Source organism: Ailuropoda melanoleuca, chromosome 15 (assembly GCF_002007445.2).
Source record: "Ailuropoda melanoleuca isolate Jingjing chromosome 15, ASM200744v2, whole genome shotgun sequence".
Taxonomy (NCBI): Eukaryota; Metazoa; Chordata; class Mammalia; order Carnivora; family Ursidae; genus Ailuropoda; species Ailuropoda melanoleuca.
Genome location: NC_048232.1, coordinates 20,249,338 through 20,269,857, shown reverse-complemented (window position 1 = coordinate 20,269,857; position 20,520 = coordinate 20,249,338). Strand labels below are relative to the sequence as shown.

General features: G+C 35.5%; 2 protein-coding genes across 2 annotated transcripts in view; both read right to left on the bottom strand.

Moving 5' to 3' along the window:
- BMI1 (BMI1 proto-oncogene, polycomb ring finger) overlaps positions 1-20,206 on the bottom strand; it is a 30,820-nt gene extending 10,614 nt beyond the window's left edge. The window contains exons 1-2 of the mRNA XM_034643864.1: positions 20,201-20,206; positions 16,365-16,369 (exon numbers count right to left, since the gene is read on the bottom strand). The gene's annotated coding sequence lies outside the window, so the exon portion shown is untranslated. The remainder of the gene's footprint in view (positions 1-16,364; positions 16,370-20,200) is intronic.
- On the bottom strand, positions 315-4,274 carry COMMD3 (COMM domain containing 3). Its single transcript, XM_002913148.4, has 8 exons — positions 4,088-4,274; positions 2,657-2,768; positions 2,485-2,548; positions 2,361-2,395; positions 1,938-1,998; positions 1,790-1,846; positions 1,636-1,695; positions 315-696 (listed from the first exon to the last, which is right to left on the bottom strand). Exons 1-8 carry the CDS (start codon positions 4,224-4,226, stop codon positions 637-639), a joined length of 588 nt encoding a protein of 195 aa, XP_002913194.1. The 5' UTR covers positions 4,227-4,274; the 3' UTR covers positions 315-636.
- Positions 20,207-20,520: the final 314 nt, after the last annotated feature.

The window sequence follows — 20,520 nt, the reverse complement described above, 5'->3', positions numbered from 1 at the left end:
TTTTTTTTTTTTTTTTTTTTTTTTTTTTTTTTTTTTTTTTTTTTTTTTTTTTTTTTTTTTTTTTTTTTTTTTTTCGAAGGTACGGCTGCGGGCGAGCCCCCGGCGCAGGTAACGGGACCCGCAGGCTCCCGCCGCGGGGCAACCACGTCCGCTCCCCAAATCCCGAAGCTGGGGTCTTCAACAAGCCCCGGAGATCACATCCTTTCCCACTGTGTTTAACTTTAATGCACAGAAAAGGCGATCGTTAAAAGTTAACGCTAATCCTATGTATGTCTTTAAAGTAATAATTAACACACAAACTCAGACCCAAACTCTCACCACTTTTTGTGGGAACAACTTATTTATTCAGAGTGTAATACTGTCTACTTCCTTTTGTAAGACTTGAAAAAGACCAAAATGGGATCAATGTACAGTTTATACTAAAGATGTCTGAAATACTTAGGCAGAATTTCCCTCAACTCTTATACAAGTTTAAAAAAAATAAAGTGTCAAAATTGATGAGCGGCATAAATCCAAAAGGAAAAATTTTTTTCTACTTAAGAGGAGGACATCCAGCTCGCACAAACGGTGGTTCGGCCGACGACAAGGCGTTCCTGGTCTTCCTCTAGACCCGGGCAGATCGTTAACTTCCCCAAGTTACAACTGAGTTGCTCTTTCCAGACTTTTCGAAGCATCTTTAAGTTTCCCCACTAAGTCCTAAAAGACGTTTATAATGCCACGTTTTTAGGATAAAACACAAGACATAAGTATCCAAGTTTGAGAAAGGTGCAAGAAAAAAGTCGGGGCACTTTCTAAACGAGTTTAAAATTCACGAGGATTTTAACCTTTGACAAACCACTATCGATCAAAAGAAGGTTTTCTCTAAAATATCTCATCTTCAAGTGGGCTACTTGCCCTCAGATTTGAAATATAATTTCCAACCAAATCCTCGTAATAGGCAAGGTATGTCAAAACTAAATTTCCCAAGTTACCTAACAAAAACTATGCTGTATTCACACTTTCTGAAAGTTTAAAGTTTGTTTAATGGTTACATTAAAACAATTCCACAGGAGATGCCTTTTGAAAAATTCAAAATTCATCAAAATTTCAAGTAATGCGCTTCATTTTTTTAAGTGGTAAGAAATAAATTCGTTATCATGTCCGTTACCCAATGTAGTTTTGAGTTTTTCCAGTCTTACACTGGCAATATAAAGAGTTTTAGATTTTTATGTATACTTCCAACTTTATAAAAAGTCATTTAAAAATTATTGAAAACCCTGTTTGAAAGTTTAATTCAATTTCTGAAAGCAAAGAAGGCATTTTCAAAGACATGTTCTTAATTTTGCTCTGTCCTATTGGAGGAGATTAATCACAAATAGAAGGAATTTACACTCACCCCTACAATTCAGAAATTTATCTTAATCAGAGGGAACAGCAAATATAAAACCAATCCTTTATGAGTAACATCTTAATTTCAAAAGTGAAGGCTACTTTAAAATATTGCTTTTGAAGCCCTTTCCCATTAAATCTTTAACCAACCTTCATTATCTACTGACAGATGGTTAGATAATTTTTCTTTTGAACTTTCCATAAGCATAATTCTCAATTAAACATCTATAAACAGATAACGCATATTCACAGATCCTAATACTGTACCTGTAATTGTTCCATGTTGCAACTAAAACTAATCTCTGGGTGGGATCGGGAATCAGTGTTCTAGGGAAGAAAAAAAAATGCTATTTATGTAAATCAAGGACATTTAAATTTTCATTTCACATTTAAATTTTAGATAAGGCTTATATGTAAATACCTCTACATTTAAGGTCACCAAATATGCAGGTCTGTACATCTTATGAAGTTGATTAGTCTAAAACAACACAATACATAATTTCAGTCTTTAACTCTATTTTTTTTAAAGTTCCCTAAATCCCCCTAGAGAACAGTTTATTAAACTTTACCTTTATCTGATATTCCAAACGCCAAGAAACATCAGTTATATGAGGAAGAGATCTGCCTATACTAAAAAAATACAATGATAATTTTGTACATAATATCTACATAAAAACTTTAAGCATTTATTTTTACCAAGAATGGTGTCCACCTCCCCCCACACACACATACACAATCAATTTACTCTGAATTTAAAACATTGTTAAACTTTATTTTCAAGTTCTGAAGAGTAAAAGAGCATTTAAAAAATTATCTCAATAAACTTTATCTTTAAAAACATTAGCTTAACTTCAATTGTTTCACTTGCCCTTTGGCCCCTTTTCTTTGGTCAAGATCCCTGTCTTTTTGCCCTGTTTTGTTTCACACCAGCACTCTCCATTCATACCTGCAAGTGAAAAGTGGCTCAGCTTGACACCTTATACAGTACCTACCTTCCCAGTAGGATTTCTAGGGAATTCTTATTATTCTGGAGGGGGGAAAGAAAGAAAGAAAACACATCTTTGCAACGAGAAGAAAAATAGTAATTGTTAATTTAAAAAACTTTAAGTAAGTAACCTGATATTCCGTGCAAAACAGTTCTATTCGCTCTCTATCAAATTTACAGTCTTCTAGATAAGTGCTAAAGGGGGGGAAAAAAAGCCAAAGTTTAGTGTCCATTTTAAAAACTGAAATTGGAATCTTAAAGGTACTATTTGAAAACAAATGGATATTTAAATAAATCCTGTACCTTAGAGTTGATTTGTCAGCTCTTTGCTTTCCTGCCTCCAGTATGTAAGTTGCAGCTGCTGTGTGACAATGTTTTAAAACCACAGGATCGATATGTTTCAAGTCTGGGTGATCTAAAATAAATTAATTGCTAGTGATGCCTGTGATAATAAATTCTTTATAGTCATGTTTCTAAAATGGGTATTTTCATTTGGGCAAAAATCCCCTTTAACAAGAACACAAAAAGAATTCAACTATAAGGACTGGCAATTATAAGTAAATGAGATGAACAACAAGGTCAATGGAAAACAATAAAGAACACACATCAATAATTCTGCTGTTACCAGTCTCAATTACCTTCTTTTATTTTGCCTTAATTTCTTACTGTTTTTAAAAAAACACTGTAGCCCCCCCCCAAAAAAAAATAACTACACTGTGGTCATTACAATGCTGGGTGCAGTAAATTCAGAGGAAAATAAGATATATATTTTACATGGTGTAAATTTAAGAATGAATTAGCTTTCCCTCTATAGAATGGTTTACTTTTAGGATAACTGGCTCCAAGGACATTAATATATCAGGGGTGGGGCACGAGTTCAGAATATAAAATACAATTTTCAAAATATTTTCAGATTTTGACAGCTATCCGTTTTTTGAGATTAACCCAGGTGGTGGTTACTATTTTCGTTTAAAGAACTTCCACTTTCATACTTTTTGTACAAGTGTTTAGATCATGAAACTACAGAAAAAACAAAATTTGAATTGTTGGGATATTTATATTTAAGAAAATGATCTAAAAGCGATCTGTCTTAAAATATGCCTTCAATCCATACTGACACGGCACTCCGCAATGACTGACCGGACCACTTAAAAGAGACTCGCCTCCTGGTAACTGGTGCGGAACAAAACATTCTGCACCATATTTTAAGGTTCTAGGCGTGGAACCGGTGCAAAACATACTTAACGAGTGTTGGAGTGATCATAGGAACCTGATGTATTCTCTAAGTTGGAAAATGTCAAGACTATGTGACCTAGTAATTACTTTGGAAACAGACTGTTTAAAACCTTTGCCAGCCTAGCACTGAACGCTTGAATTGCAGGGAGCTACCCTGATGAAGTCCAAGTGTCAACCACCCTTTGCCTCAGACCAGGCTGAAAACCTTAGATGTTTAGGCCACAAACAAGGCTTGAACACGGGCTTTACAAAGGAACAAAGACGCTGGGAGGAGAAATCACACCAGAAACGTGTTGCAGGCTATGTGCAGGTGCCAACTGGGAACAGAACAATGGTCAGGGTCCGCTCCGGGTTCACATCCCCACACTCCGTCCGGAGCGAAGGGCAAAGCCGGGAGACTTCCTCTTCCCGGGGTTTTCCCCCTCTCGCTCGGTCTCGCTCCTCTTCTCCGAGCGCCCCTCCACCCAGGCCGATCTAGCTCAGAGCCGAGCGGCTTACCTAACACGGCCTCGTCCGCCTGGGCGTCCAGCAGGCTCTGGAAAGCCGCCCGGAGGAGAAGCGTGAAGGCGTTGGAGTCGAAGGAGCCAGGATCGGCCAGCATCTGGAAGCCTTTCTGCACATACTCCGAGAGCTCCATTGTGAGCGCGCCGTGACCTTCGACACGCGCACCACGTGACACGCGCCGCGCGCTCAGCTGATGCGGCCGCGCGCGCACGCGGCTCGGGGCGGCGGCGGCGCGGGCTGCGAGCCTCCCAGCCCGGGGCCTCCCCGCCTGCCTCCCGGCTCGCGCCTCGGCCCGCGCGCCCAGCCGCCCGCTGTCCGTCGCCCGCCACCCCTGTTGTCCCCGGCGCCGCGGCTTCCGTCCAGCCCTTCCTTCTGCGCCAGCCGCGAGAGCTGCGGCGCCTCGGCGAGAGGGGCGGCCCCGGGCGCTTTGTGGACGCGCTCGGTGCTTTCTCTTCTACTCGCCGCTCACCTAGGTCTGTCACCAGCTCCTGCGGGGCTCCGCTGGAGCGTTCCTTGAAAGACCCCCTTGCGGGGGGGTGGAAGAAGGTGTCGGGATCCCGGCCCCCACATCCCCCGAAAACTACGTCTTCCTAGTTCCTCAGCGCGAAAGCCTGCGGGAAGCTCCCATTTGAGGCAACTGGTTGTGTTTTGTTTTGCTTTGGTTTGGTTTTGGATTGTTTTTTTGTTTGTTTGGGTTTTGTTTTGTTTTGTTTTGTTTTTTACTCAACAGCTTAACCTCCCAGCATTGCCCTTTTGTGAGTGATTCTGTAGGCAACTGATGATATAATTCTTGTTTATTTTTCCTTTTTCATTGTCATTTCTGGGACATGGCAGTTAATGCCTTCCTGCGTGGATGTGTGTGTGTACACATATATGCATACATATAGTGCGCGTGTGTTCTTACGTACCTTAACAATTGAGGGATTAGCAAAGTATCCACAAACGTATTTGACAGAGTTATTAAAATCTTATGTGCCGCTGCAAATAAATATCGTCCAAAAACAAACTGACACAAATTTTGTGCTACGGTGCTCATTACATCTCTAAGTCTTTAATTAAAGTATCTCCATATATTCATATCAGGCAGTTATTTTAGTAAGAGACAGGAATGGCAAGGTCTTTACTAGAAGTGATTACTGTCTCGGATATCCGTAACCTTAAAGACTCAAATATTGTATAAAGTTTTTAACTTCCCCTTTATATTTCTGCGAAGTTGGAGAACAAGAATGATTCTTTGGGGGGGGGGATGAGAAGCAAAGTAGATTATGCATTTTTGATCAAAAGAATTTAAAAAGAAAAGTTAAAAAGCAAGTTCTTTACCAGTGGAGGGTAGGGATAAGGAACAAGAAAGGTGTTTTAGTCTTCAGGTGCGATTATTTGAAACAGACTCAACGTGAAACACTTCAGTGGGAATAATTTAGGGCTTATTTGGGGGGAAAAACTGTATCTAATGAATACAGTTAACATTTAACCTTGCTGCAATATGTAGAAAGCACCTGGTTTCACAACAGGACACAAATGGAATAATTTAGCATCAGTAACAGATTGAGTAACTCCTAAATGTTCCTTTGAAGGCTTTGAAAGGCACGTGAACTAAGTCTTCACTTCGGTGAGCATATAGGAGCAGTGAAGGATTTAAGAGTCTCCCTAGAGTCTTTATGAAACAAACACCTATTAATCATGTTCATCTTTTCTTCCCATTTCTCATCTTTCCAAACTCCTTGTTTCTCATCAGTAGTAAAGTGTCAGTTGAAAAATCTCCAGATATCTCATTTACATAGGGGATATTTTACAGGGCAGTGTTGTATAAATGTTAATTTTAACAGCACATAAGATCATTATATTTATTTCACATATATTTTATGACTTTGCATAACATTGACTGTTAATACTCTAATAGAATTCGAGTTGACAATTATAATCATACTCAATGTAGTGTCAAAAAAGAAAGCATTAATGCTTGAGCATAGATTTTAAAATGTAATTTTAAAAGAGGAAAGTACATACCATAAATGGTTGTAACTTTGAGGTCATAAAAGTTAAGAAAATCACAGGGATTGTTTCCAAAATAGCTGTCCATGACAGCTCTCTTATACATATGTAATTACTTTCTCTTACAGGGCATTTATTTGTTCTCTTTCGCCTAAATATGTGTTAGGCCCAAGTGATGAGTACATTTACAGCTCACACAAAAATTTTAATTATATGTTTTTTGATACTAAGAAAAGCTGAATTTTTCTACCGTACGTACATTTATTTCAACTTCCTTTGAAGGAAGCACAGGATTGTTTGTTTAAATGTAGATACAACATGTATGTTTTCAACAAATAAGTCATTGAAATACATTGAAGTACAATCATTAAAAAGCATGATTGCACAGATGTAGACTCTGTTTGCCGCAATAAAATCGATGCATTTTATATTGTTAGAAAAACTACGTATGAATACCTTCTGAAAGTGTAAAAAAACTTTAAAATTTTTGCTTTGATTACTGCAAAGAGCATTGGAGCTTTCACTAGACTTTAAAAAATTCTTCAGGCTCAAAGCCAACAGACTAAATTTGGCCTCTTTAAATAACAGAGCCTTTTAAAATAACACTTATGTGCAGCTGAAAATAACTAAATACTCAAATATCTTCATTTTATAATACTTTTTCCCTTCTAAGTTGCAAATGTTAAGATAGACAATGCTGATAACTTTTTCTTTTTGAGAATCTAGAAATTACTCAGATAATTAGAAAGTATTTAAAACAATGTTTTAGAGAGTCTCAAAATACATTGTATCCTTTGAGCTGTTAGGTTTTTTTTGTTTTTTGTTTTTTTTAAGAAACCAATTTAATATTGGCCTCTGCATTGTGAGTACAATTAACATGTGCTGGGGGTATTTACAAGATCTATGTGGTCAACTTTTCCCGAAGGCCTCATTGATACATTTGTTAGTTTTATGAAATAAAGTATTTTCTAGCATTCTTTTTTTTTTCCCCTCTTAGATTGTGTAAGGACTCTTGCTTTTGTGCAAAGAAAGTTGAAAGGAAGTATTCCTTTAGAATGAAGAATTTATTGAACATCCATGGGGTGGGGGGAGGGAAGCCAATATGCCTAAGTGCTCATGAGACATCTAGAAATGTTAACTGACATACATACTATGTGTTCTGGTGGGGCTCTATTTTATCCTTGCCCATGGAATATCTGCTCATTTTCTAGAGAAAAGAAAGTTAAAAACACTTAAAAATTACCTCTACTCAAGAAACCATCTTCTCTCTGCCCCCTAATACTCATTCTGTGATGGCTAGTGATCTGATCATAAAGCCTTGAGATACATATTAATGAAAATAGAATTTGTTATTTTAAAGCTATTTTAACCAAAAATGGAGAGTTGACAGGAATATTTAACTGAATTATAAATAGCATCTGTGTTTAGGTCAAAACTATTTCAGTGAAGTTTGTAAAATCTATATGCATTCTCTTATTAAATATCTTAACTTGGTAAGGCATAGATTAGGACTTGGAATTTGAATGGTTAGGTTTTGTACATTCATGATCACAGAGTTCAGTGGTTTCAAATTAAGTCTTATGTCATATACGTTGTCAAAAAACCACATTGAGAATTCCAACGGGACACCAAAACTTTAATTTTTCAAATTAAGCATTTAATCCAATCCCTAATAACTTATAAATTGTCATTGCTACAATAATTAATACAGACAAATATAACCTTTTTTCCTCCCTCACATCATAGAGCCTATCTTATATATGTGAACTTTTAGATAAACTCAAATTAATTTCAATGGAATAAGTGCCTTAATATATGAGGGAAAGTGAAATGCCATTTACATTAAAGAAACTGGAACCACAGGAATGAAAATCAATCATATAGTGTTCATACCTATGGTTTTGCATGAAGGTATTGGACTTTTCCCCAAAACTTTTATTTAAAACATTTAGACTAAATAGTATAATTTCTATTTAAGCAATATTTTCATCAGTATCATTTTTAAAATATTTATTTTTCAGATAGTTGTATCAGGGCAATAGCAAACATAAAACTTCAAGATGTCATATAACATTAAGGAAACTTAAATATTTTAAAACTAAGTTTTAATAGGTTAAATTGAAAGTAAGAAATTAAGTATCTTAAAAAGATAAATCTCAAAGCATTTCTTGAAGTTAGGAAACTATAATTTTATTAAACTTTGCAAATAGGAATTCTACAGTCAAGATATTGTCAAAAAAGGAGAATTTTCTTGAATTTCTGAAGTAAAATTTGGAAATTATCATCAAGATTGCCATGCCATGATTTTGTTAGCTACTTGAGTCAGAATAAGATAACTCTATAACATTAAAGGAATGTACATAAGAATCAAATGTTAATTTTTAATATCAAATCTTTGTATCTAGCCAGCCTATAATTTTGAAAAAATTGTATGCTTACTAGAAAAGCCATGTCTTCTCTTTAGAGCTCCTTTAGGAAGTTGGAACCCTTATTCTGAAACAAAGCAGCCAATGTCACATGGAAATATCTGAGTTGAACTGACTAAAATTGTGGTGTTCAGCTAGGAAGAAATGAGGAATTTATTTTTTAAAAGAAAATAAAAGTAAACAAATGTAGTTCAGCAAGGGATGAAGGCAAATTTTAATTTAAAAGTAAGTAAATCAGAAAGAAACAAAGCAATCATATTCAATATTACATTTAAAGAACAAATTGAATTATGTGTCTTAGATTCTCTGCAGAGACAAATAAAAACTAATAGTTTACCTTTATATTCAGTAAATGATTTAAATCTTACAATTTGCTTATCTTTTGTATGGATTAAGGAAAGCAAGTTTGCTCCTTGAGAAACACAATTTATATATATTTCACCAGTGAGGTGTTATGAAAATTAGGAGCTGGCTGATCATCTAATAAATTCTGTCAAATAGACAACTTAGATAATAACATAGTTTGCCCATCAATAGCAGGTTGGTTTTTTTCTCTACTTAAATTATAAAGATCACCACTTCAATTTCCTACTGCATTGATTGGTTTCAGCCAGAATGACCCATGCTGTAGCTATAAGAGAATAAAAGTGAATGATGGACATGTTGAAATAAGTTTACTTTGATGAATATATCTACTTATTCCATCTGTATATAGACTGTTCTTTAAATTGTTAGTATATTTTTAGAGAGAGAGAGATTGAATATTTTTCAAAAAGAAAGAAGGAAAAGGAAGGAAAGAGGGAAGGAAGGAAGGAAAGAAGGAAGGAAGGAAGGAAGGAAGGAGAGATTATTTTTCCCTTCATAAGGAGAAATATCATGGAAAGCTTATTTACTGTTCATTTTCTCTGACACAGTCCATTTCAGTGAGATTGTCTTAGCTACACTGAATTCAACTGAGCCTCATAGTAATGCACGGAATGGACTGGAAGGTCATTTGCCATGTCCAGAACTTAATCAGTTTCAAGATGTCCTACATTTAGACTACAACAGAGAGTATCTAACAGATTCCCTTTCTTTTTGATTCTGGTTTTGGGATCTATTCTAACAGTATTTTTTCATACCTCAGAAACTGATGTTTGAGCCAGTTCCATGAATTCGGGCAAAAACAAACAAACGGGTGCCTGGGTGGCTCAGTTGGTTAAGCAGCTGCCTTCGGCTCAGGTCATGATTCTAGGGTCCTGGGATCGAGCCCCGCATCAGGCTCCCTGCTCAGTGGAGAGCCTGCTTCTCCCTCCCCCTCTGCCTGTTGCTCTGCCTACTTGTGCTCTCTATCTCTCTGTCAAATAAAAAAATAAAATCTTTAAAACAAACAAAAAAACAAATGGGCCTACTGTATGGAATATTACTGTTTACAGCCAATATTTCTTAAAAGCTGGTGTTTTGAGAGCATGTTTTCTACATACTACATTTTGAAATTTAAGTAATATACAAATATTCATATTTTGTGTAAAGGAGCATAATTTTAAAAAGAAAAATGACCATCACTAGACCATTACTTATTAAACAGATCATTTGAGAACCAAAGTGTTATATATAGGAATGCACAATCTGAATTAAATACATTACAAACACTAAAAAAATACGCAGTGTGTTTTAATTCATTTAAATTAAACATTTAAACCAGAATTAATATTTTAAAAGGGCTTACCCAGGAAAGAAAGGCTTAAGTAAAAGTGGGTTTTTTAAATTGTTGTTGTTGGTTGTTTTTAAGTGGGGTTTGAACTCACAATGCTGAGATCAAGACCTGAGCTGAGATCAAGAATCGGATACTCAACTGACTGAGCCACCCAAGTGGTTTTAATATTTTGAAATATATATGATGTCTTAAATAATACTGGTTAAGAATTTATCATTTTAATTATAGTTGTTTTGAATATGTTATTTTCAAGAGAGTACATATTTTATCTTCCTTGCCAAAATAAAACATAGACTTGAAAACATTTTACACAAAATTCGGTCTAGAAATATTTTAAAGAAAACCTTAGTAGTATAATTGTGTTCAACATTCTCACTTTTATTTTTTGCATAGATAGAAATATTCAGGAAATACTTTAAATGGTTTATGCATAAGTGATTTTTACACCATGGTAAACGCTCAGAAAGTAATTTTATAGATGACTGTGAAAACTAGCTTTTCTGTCCCTCCCCCATAGACAGTTTTCTCTACTTAAGCTTTTAATTGATTTATTAAGGTTAAAACATAAATACAGTTGTTCTAACTCTTTCAAGTATCTTCAAAATCACATTTCTTTATGTAAGCATTTTATCTGTATTTTATGAAAAGGGATCGGAGAGTAAGACTTAAAAAATCATTTTAATGTCGTAAAATACCAAGAAAATAATGACTAACAAGAGTGAGAGGGAGAATTGTATTAATATAGCCAATTGAGTCCATGCAGTTAGTAACTTGGACCTGGGTTACTGGTATCTGGATAATTCCTCAATTTTCTTTTTATTTTGTGCTAAAGGAAACAGGCCTGGATCATTTGGAACAATAGTATTTTAAATCAAAATTAATCAGATAATTGGCAATGTTTATGTGACTTGCAGTACTCTGTAAATTATAGACCAAGAAATGAGGAGAAATTTGGAAAATGATAATAATGTAGATGGAAATACATTGGCAAATGAGGCCTATGAAAACTCTAAATTTTCATATGCTTTTCTTAAAATTTGAAGGTGACAGAAAATTTTAAATGAGATCCACTACAATATATAGGTGAGTAGTTGATAGAGGTTTAAGATAACTTTTGTTTTTGTTTATTAATAGTAATCAAATTAATATTTTTGTGAATTAAAATGAAGAATTTTATAACACCAATGATATCAATAAATTTGTTCTAGAAATTTTTAAAAAAGATTTTATTTATTTATTTGAGAGAGAGAATGAGTGTGTGAGAGAGAGGGAATATGATCAGAGGGAGGGAGAGAGAGAAGAAAACTCCCGCTGAGCAGGGAGCCCAATGTGGGACCCTGATCCTAGGACCCTAAGATCATGACCAGAGCCGAAGGCAGACGCTTAACCAACTAAGCCACCCAAGCGCCCCAGTTTTAGAAATTTTTATACATAATATGTATTCTTTACGAAAATATCCTGCCAGTAACTATACCAGAAACATTGATTTTACATTTGCCAATTATAATAGAAAGAAAATAATATTCCATATATATTGTAGTTTTGAAGTTTGCCTTAAATTATTTTTGCAACAAAGTGGGCATTAATAAAAATCTAAATTTCAGATGTTTGTGAGATATTTTAACCAATGATTAATGTGTTTTTAGAAACCTAAAAGCATTTTCAAACTAATAATTCTAAGTTAAATTTAATTTTATTTTGCTTTTATTCCATTTCTAAAAGTTGCTATGATCAATATTTGTCTTTTTGAAGAAACTATGACATTCCATGATGACTAATGTTCAAGTTGAGTCATAATCATAGTCTGTTATATTAAAATCAAGAGCGGCTATAGGAAAGTAGTCATTTTGCAAGCAAACATCCTGTCCAGTGATGGCAGGTGGTGGGGGGAGCATATGTCATAAATTAACAGACTTAAATCTTTAGCTCAGCCTTAACTATCCTACCATTGACAAATGGCATAAAGACACTCTAATTGTATTTGTCTTAAGCTTTTTCTTTTAGCTTACCTTTATCTTATTAAAGCTTTTATAAATAGTATAAAGATGTGGTTAGATTTGAACATATTTAACGTGATTCCTGTGATGGTTTTAAAAAAAAAAACCCTTTACATTGAAATGTCATCAGAATCTCCAGCATAGTTTTATATTATGCAAAATATTAAATGATCATTCCAGCTAAGTATAATAATAGAATAGATAATGCTACATTGTGTATTGGAACAATATTGCACCATTCTTTGAATGAAAATAGTTGTTACTCTCTTTCTTTAATATATCTGAATAATTATATGAATAATTATTTTGGAAATACGAGAGTTTAAATGGCAAATTTAAGGATTAGAGTTTATCTCTAGTTTCAAGTGGAATATCAATTTTTTGAAAAACATACTTGATTAGGATAATAAGATTCTGTGAAAAGGAATATAAAAAATCTTTTGGGGGCTATTTACCCAGAGATGTATTCTATTTTTAATAGATTTTCATAACTTTAACATTTTCTTTTTATCTTAAGATAGGATCCCTAGAAAAGTTCTATAAATATGTTACAGTGCCTTCTTAAAGTATACTGAAAAGCGTGGGATTTAAACCTTTAGGGTTGGGGATACCTGGGTGGCTCAATCAGATAAGTGTCTGCATTCAGATCAGGTCATGATCCCAGGGTCCTGCTGGGATGAGTCCCACATCAGGCTCCTTGCTCAGAGGGGAGTCTGCTTCTCCCTCCCCCTGCTTGTGCGCTCGCTCTCTTCCTTTCTCCCTCTCTCTACCTCTCTCTCTCACAAATAAAAAAAATTTTTTTAATGTAATATATATAAAAAAAAACACCTTTATGGTGGCTACTTCTTTACTTTTTTTTTTTTTTTTTTTTTTTTTTTTTTTTAAAAANTTTTTTTTTTTGCTTTTTATTAGACAAGCACCTGGGACATGATGGGTAGTCAAGAATATTTGTGGAATGAATAAAGGTAGTATGCAGCATGGTGTCATAGAAAATTTAGCTCAAATCTTTATACCACCTGCTTCTAGTTCTATGACCTTGGACTTCTTTTCTATGAGTCTCATTTTTCTCAAATGCACAATGGAAGTAATAATGGCATCTCTTTCATATGGCTCTTGAAAAGCATTCAGAGCCTGGCCTTAACATGTGCTTCATGCATGCTATTGTAACCAAATAATGTAATTCTGTAATTGTTTGGTTTTACTGGTGTAGGTTTTTTTTTTTCATTCAAATTTACAGCTGTTGTGCACATGATGTAACCATTCGAGGACCCCAAGCACATAAGCCCCTACTTAGAGAATTAAATAAAAACCTTCTGGGCTGCCTAGGACTTCTTTACTTTCAGGGACTCTAAAGTGAATCAGAAAGAGCTCTTTTAATAGCAGCAGTCATAAGATACCCTCAAAGACCTCAATGACAATAGTTATCTTACCCTCATCTTTTGACTCCCAGAAATATCAGAATCCAGGCCAGTATTCATTATGGTCATCCTACCTGTAAACACCTCCCTCTTAAGAAGGCCCAGGGGGCCACTCCCTCTCTTTCCACTGGTTCTTACTGTAGTTTTTCTTGAATCATATCCGTGGTTAGCTGTTCTTTAGAAAGTCTCTGGGAGCAAAATCAAGATGTCTTCACATTTTCCTCTGGAACATTTCTTGTCTTGTTTCAAGGAGTTGCTGTCTCATCCTCTAGGGTGATCCATAACATGTGGTCCTTTGGTTCTGCTTGGAACACCTTCTACCAATGCCACATGCTTCATAAAGTATTGAGAAGATTAAGCACATTTAAAACAATCAGAAAAAAAGAATCCTTACCTACCATGGAATGGAGGACACACCATTCTAAATGTGGAGGTTTAAACTCTACAACTCCAAAGTACTGAACAATTCAATGAGTTTTGGCAAATTTATGCAGTCATGTAACCACACCACACTGAAGATATAAAGACTGCTATAATCCCAACTAATTTTCCCTCTTCCTTTTGTCGTCATTATACTTGCCCCACCCATGATCCCAGGCAACCATTGATTTACTTTTTCTCAATATCGTTTTGTCTTTTCTGGAATGTCATACAAATATAATCATGCAGCTTGTAGTATTTTGTTTAGCTTCTCCTACCAAGTAAAATGTTTTTGAGATTCACCTATGTTGATGCATGTATCAATAGTTCATTCCTTCTTATTGAGAATATTTAATTGTATGAATATATCACATTTACCCATTTACCAGTTGATGGACATTTAAATTGCTTCCAGTTTTTGGAAGATCGTGAATAAAGCCTCTATAAAGATTTACATGCTGATTTTGTGTAGACATATGCTTTTATTTCTCTGAATAACTATCAAAGTGTGGAATTGCCGGGTTATATGATTTGTGTATGTTTAGCTTTATAAGAAGCTGTCAAACTGTCTTCCATCATAGCTATATCCTATTGCATTCCCACCACAATTGTATAGCAGTCTCAGTTGCTTCACATCCTTTTTACATGTGGTGGTATGAGTTATTGTATTTTTAATATAATTTTTAAGGATTTTATTGTTTTAAAGTACTCTCCATACCCAATGTGAGCTCAAACTTACAACCTCAAGATCAAGAGTCGCATGCTCTACTGACTAAGCCAGCCAGGCGCCCCAGTGTTATGAGTTATTTTAGACATTTTAACAGGTGTGTAGTGGTATGTGATTGTGGTTTTAATTTGCATTTACTTAATGACTAATGATGTTGAGCATCTTTTCATGTGTCTATTTGCCATCTACATATCTTTATTAGTGAAGTGTGAATTCAAATCATTTGCCCATCTTTTATAGGAGTGTTTTGTTTTCTTCTTATTGAGTTTGAGAGTTCTTTATATATTCTGGATACAGATCCTTTATTAGATATGTTTGTGCAAAAATGTCCATGAACATTTTGGGGATATTCTTTTCACAAAGAGTGTCTTTCAGAGAGCAGAAGTTTTAGATTTTAAGTCCAATTTTTCTTTTATGGATTGTACTTATGGTGTTGTGTCTAAGAATTTATTCCTTAAACAAGTTCACAAAGACTTTCATCTATGTTTCCTTCAATAGTTTAACAGTTTTAGATTTTACATTTAAGTCTGTGATCCATTTTGTGTCAATTTTTATATATTGTCTGAGATATTAATTAAGCTGTGGGTTTTTTGCACATAGATAGTCAATTATTTTGCCCTATTTATTGACAAACTCTCTCCATTGAATTGCCTTTCCACTCTTGTCAAAATTAAATTGATATATATGTGGGTCTATTTCTGGATCTTCTATGACACATTGATCTATTTGTCTAACTTTTCCCCAATACCAACACAGTCTTGGTTACTGCAGCTTTATAAAAATAAGTCTTAAAATCAGGTAGTATGAGTCTTCCAAATTTGTTCTTGTTTTTCAAACTCATTTTGGCAATTCCATTTTGTTTGGTTTTTCCACATGAATTTTAGAATCTGCTTATTGATTTCTACAAAAAAGCCTGCTGGATTTTGATTGGGATCATATTTAATCTATGATCAATTCTAAGAGAAATGGCAATATTGAGTTTTCCAATCCATGAGTGTGACGTATCTCTACTTTTATTCGTCTTCTTGGATTTCTCTCATCACTCTTTTATAGTTAAGCATGAAGATTTTGTACAATTTTATTAGATTTATATCTAAATAGTTTATGCTTTTTAGTGGTATTTTAAGCAATACTTTTAAAAAGTCTATTTTCTAATTGTTCATTGTGAGTATGTAAAAATGATTTTGCATATTGACCTTATATACTATTACCTTGCTAAAACTCACTAATTAGTTCTAGGAGATCTTTTATAGATTATATTTGGAATTTTTCAGTGTAGACAATTATATCTTCTGTAAATGGAGTTAATTTTTATTTTTTCCTTCCCAATCTGTATGCCTTTAATTTATTTTCATGCCTTATTGCACTTGTTAGGACCTCTAGTATGATGTTGAATAGAAGTGGTGAGAGTGGACATCCTTATCTTGTTTCTCATCTTCAGGGAAAGCATTTGGTCTTTCGCCATTAACTATGATGTTAATTGTAGGTTTTCCATAGATATCTTTTCTTAGGTTGAGGAACATGAGGAACATCCCTTATATTTTTGGCATGCTGAGAGGTTTTGAAAAATTGTAAATAGTTGTTGAATTTTTTTCAAAGCCTTTTTCTGTATCTATTGAGATGACCATACAGTTTTTCTTCTCTAGTCTGATGATATGTTGAATTACATTGATTGATTTTTAAATTCTGAAAAATTTTGCATTTTTGAGGTAAAGCCCCTTTGGTCTTGATGTATTTTCTGCTTTACATATTGCTAGATATAAATTTGCTAATATTTTGTTGAAGATTTTGTGTGTATGTTCATGAGGCACATTGATCTATAGTTTTCTTTTTCTCTAATGTCTTTGTCTCTTTTTGGTATCAGGATAATGCTGACCTCGCTCCTTTTTTATTTTCTGTAAGAGTTTGTGTAGAGTTAGTATTATTTTTTTCCATAAGTATTTAGTAGAATTCACTCAGGAAGCCATCTGAGGCTGCAGTTTTCTTTATTTTATGGTCTTGAGCCATGAATTTATTTTTAAAGTGGATGTAATAGTATTCAGATTATCTATTTTTTTATAATTTTTTATTATATTATGTTAGTCACCATACAGTACATCCCTAGTTTTTGATGGAATGTTCCATGATTCATTACTTGCATATAACACCCAGTGCTCCATGCAATACGTGCCCTCCTTAATAACCATCACCAGCCTATCCCATTCCCCCACCCCCCTCCCCTCTGAAGCCTCTTATTTTTTTCTTGAAAAAACTGTCACTTGTCTTTTCATTTTCTTAACATTAACCTTCAAAGAACAAAAGATTTTATACTACTTACATTACTTAATATAATAGACAATAACAAGCAGTCATGAGTTCTTGAGCAGTGTGGAACAGTGAAACAATAGTGTTTTAGGAAGATGAGTAGGATTCGAACAGGATCAAAGAAGACTGCAGTTAAAGAGAGTATCTCGCAGATGGGGCCGAGGCTGTAGCAGTGAAAATGAAGAGGAAAGTGAGCACTTGGATGTCACTTTAAAGAAGAAATGAACAGAACTTAGTAATGTCTGGAAGTAGGTAAAGATGGAGAAGGGCACTAAAAAAATGAACCCAAGATTCTATCTGAAGAGATGTGAAGAATGTCAATAATGCTGACTGAGGTGACTTGATGGAAAGGGTAGCCATTTTGGAGGTCAAAGTCAGGTTTCATCTTGGCATATATTAAGTGCGAAATGAACTGCTATGGAAATTGTTGGTCAAAATAGTATGAGAAGGTATGACTGTAGAAGAGATTCCTTACTTAGTGAGACTAGGGTGCCTTAGAAGGAATGAAGAGTCAGAGTGGTTGCCATAAAAAAAACAGGATGCTCACTTAAATTAAAATTTCTGATGAATAATGAATGATTGTTGGGAGGTATAATTTTGTCCCAAATATTGCATTGGACATACTTATATTAAAAATTATCCATTGTTTATCTTAAATTCAAATTTTATTGGGCATCCTTTATTTTTATTACTAAGTCTGGCAATCTTAGGATCTGAGAACTTTGATTTCATCGTGGACATTGGCCCCATGGGCCTCAAAGTAGAAAGAATATAAAAATAGGGATCATAGGGTACCTGGCAGGCCCAGTTGGTAAAGCATCCTACACTTGATCTCAGGGTCATGAGTTTGAGCCCCATGTTAGGTGTAGAGATTACTTAAAAAAAAAAAAAAAGTAAAGGTAAAAAAATAAAAATAGAGGATCATAGAACTTTTGGAGGAATCTAAAGATTCTAAACAGTGTAGGTTGAGGACCAGGCTATTGGTGATTACAGAGAATTCATATTATCCAAATCATATGCCTATTTTCAAATTTTAGACTGTAAACATAAATGTTAACTGCGCAGAAGTTTTACTTTCAGTAATACTAAAAACCATTTATAGCCAAGGGAATGGACACACTAAACACAGTGGTAAACTATATTTCAAAAAAATTAAATGTAATTTCTTTTTTAAATAGCAAATCATACTGATAATCTTATCAAAAAAGATAATTTGAAAAACAGAGGGAAATGCCATAAAATTGGCCTTAAAGGCTTTACAGGAATTTGTTTTGGGGCGCCTGGGTGGCTCAGTTGGTTAAGTGTCCAACTCTGGATTTCATTCCAGGTCACCATCTCAGGGGCGTGAGATTGAGCCCCACACTGGGCATGGAGCCTGCTTAAGATTCTCTCTCTCTCTCCCTCTGCCCCTCCCCCCCCACAGCACCCACGTGTGTGCTCTCTTTCTCTGTCTCTCTCAAAAAAAGGAATTTGTTTCATGGGATAAATAATATTATAGGCTACAACTACAGCTACAATAGCTCTCCCAGGTAAATGCTATTATTCCCTTTTCCAATGAGGAAACTGAGGCTAAGACAGATTCAGTCTCTTACTTGAGGTAACATAGTTCAGTGGCTTTATGCTGTGTCAGTTTAGCCAAGCTGGAATTCCCTAAACTTCCTGACTTGCATGGTTCCCATTTAAAGTTGGCCGCACGAGAAATCTGTGCAAGATTTGGAATGTAGAAGTGAGGCGGCAGCCATTACCCTCAAAGCACTCTGTTGCGGATCTCCTGGCTCACCTCGCTGGCTTGAGGCAGCCGCTCCCTCAGCTCCTGCCAATCTCCTCCTTCAGCTGCTCTTAGTCCTGGGCCAGATTAGACGCCATGAGAGACAATATAAAGCCAACACGCTGTGTTACCACGAGTAGGTGTGCTTGCTTCCCGTTACTTCACATCCAGCTGTCCTTAGTAATAGCTCTACTGGTCTGCAGTGACTTCGAGCCCACCACGGAGCCTTTGTAGACCCATTCATGCTCCCAGGATAGTAACTTTCTCTGATCCTCCAACTATCTCCTCCTTTACAGATCTTGACCATCACATTTTCTCCCAGAGTTGTGTAAGTTCTTATCTCTATATTGAATTTCTTATCCCACATTACACCTACTGGTTCTGCTTCCCTGATTGAACTATTAACTGATAACATATAATAAGCAAATTACTGGGGTATCTTCTCAAGTCTGTCTGTCTGGCTCCTAGGCACCTATTAGTCTTCTTCTCATTTTGGAAAAAAAAAAACCAATTAAGACTTTTATTTGGATGACACTCATTATCAAGTGTGGCTTGTTATACATGGTATGATTGCTTAGTTGTTATCTTGCTGAAATTGGTAGGTTTCATAGCAATTTCAATCTCTTTCATGTTTCCTAACATTCTATTTTGAATTACAGTCATATGTGTGTCCTCTCTAGTACTGAATGCTAAAGTTCTTTAAGGTCCCAAAAGCCCTATTTATTCTCCAATAGCTTCTGCGATAGTATTTTGCAGACAGTAGATACTTGATAAATGTTACTTTTAATATATGTAGCTTAGTTCCTCAAAAATATGCAAAACAGTCCCACATCAGAATATACATCTACACTTGGGGACAGTAGGTATCTGTTATAATATGTAGAAGAGATGGTGCAGTTAAATGGGGATGCATAGAAAGATGAACTATTTTTATTTTATTTTTAAAGATGTATTTTGTTTTTAAAGATTTTATTTATTTATTTGAGAGAGACAGCCAGCGAGAGAGGAAACACAAGCAGGGGGAGTGGGAGAGGAAGAAGCAGGCCCAGCGGAGGAGCCTGATGTGGGGCTCCATCCCAGAACGCTGGGATCACGCCCTGAGCCGAAGGCAGACGCTTAACCAATGAGCCACCCAGGTGCCCCTAAAGACTGTATTTTTAAGTAATCTCTACACCCAGTGTGGGGCTCAAACTCATACCCCTGAGATCAAGAGTCGCATGCTCCACCGACCGAACCAGCCAGGCACCCCTGGAAAGATGAACATTTTTAAATAGGAATTGGACTGTTTTTGAAAAGGTTGGAATATTCTTTTTTTTTTTTTTAAAGATTTTTTTTATTTTACTTATGTGACAGAGAGACAGCCAGCGAGAGAGGGAACACAGCAGGGGAGAGGGAGAGGAAGAAGCAGGCTCCTAGCCTGCTAGCCAAGGAGCCTGATGTGGGACTCGATCCCGGAACACCAGGATCACACCCTGAGCTGAAGGCAGTCGCTTTAATGACTGCGCTACCGAGGCGCCCTGGGTTGGAATATTCTTGTTGCAAGATGAGGCTAAGCTTCAGAATGAAAGGCAGAATCTTGCCTTCCCTTGAACATTGTAGGCTCATGGTAGAGATTTTTGATACACGCTACTGAAAAGATACCATCTCATTGCATAAGAGTAGTGCATCCACAGTCTTCT

What these genes read in the sequence shown, in the direction of transcription:
- COMMD3 (XM_002913148.4), bottom strand. Translation starts at nt 4,226, where the DNA reads ATGGAGCTCTCGGAGTATGTGCAGAAAGGCTTCCAGATGCTGGCCGAT. An exon ending in GTTTGGAATATCAGATAAAG is followed by an intron (nt 1,847 to 1,937) that starts GTAAAGTTTAAT and finishes GTGTTGTTTTAG; the next exon opens with ACTAATCAACTTCATAAGAT. An exon ending in GCAACATGGAACAATTACAG is followed by an intron (nt 697 to 1,635) that starts GTACAGTATTAG and finishes AACGTCTTTTAG; the next exon opens with GACTTAGTGGGGAAACTTAA.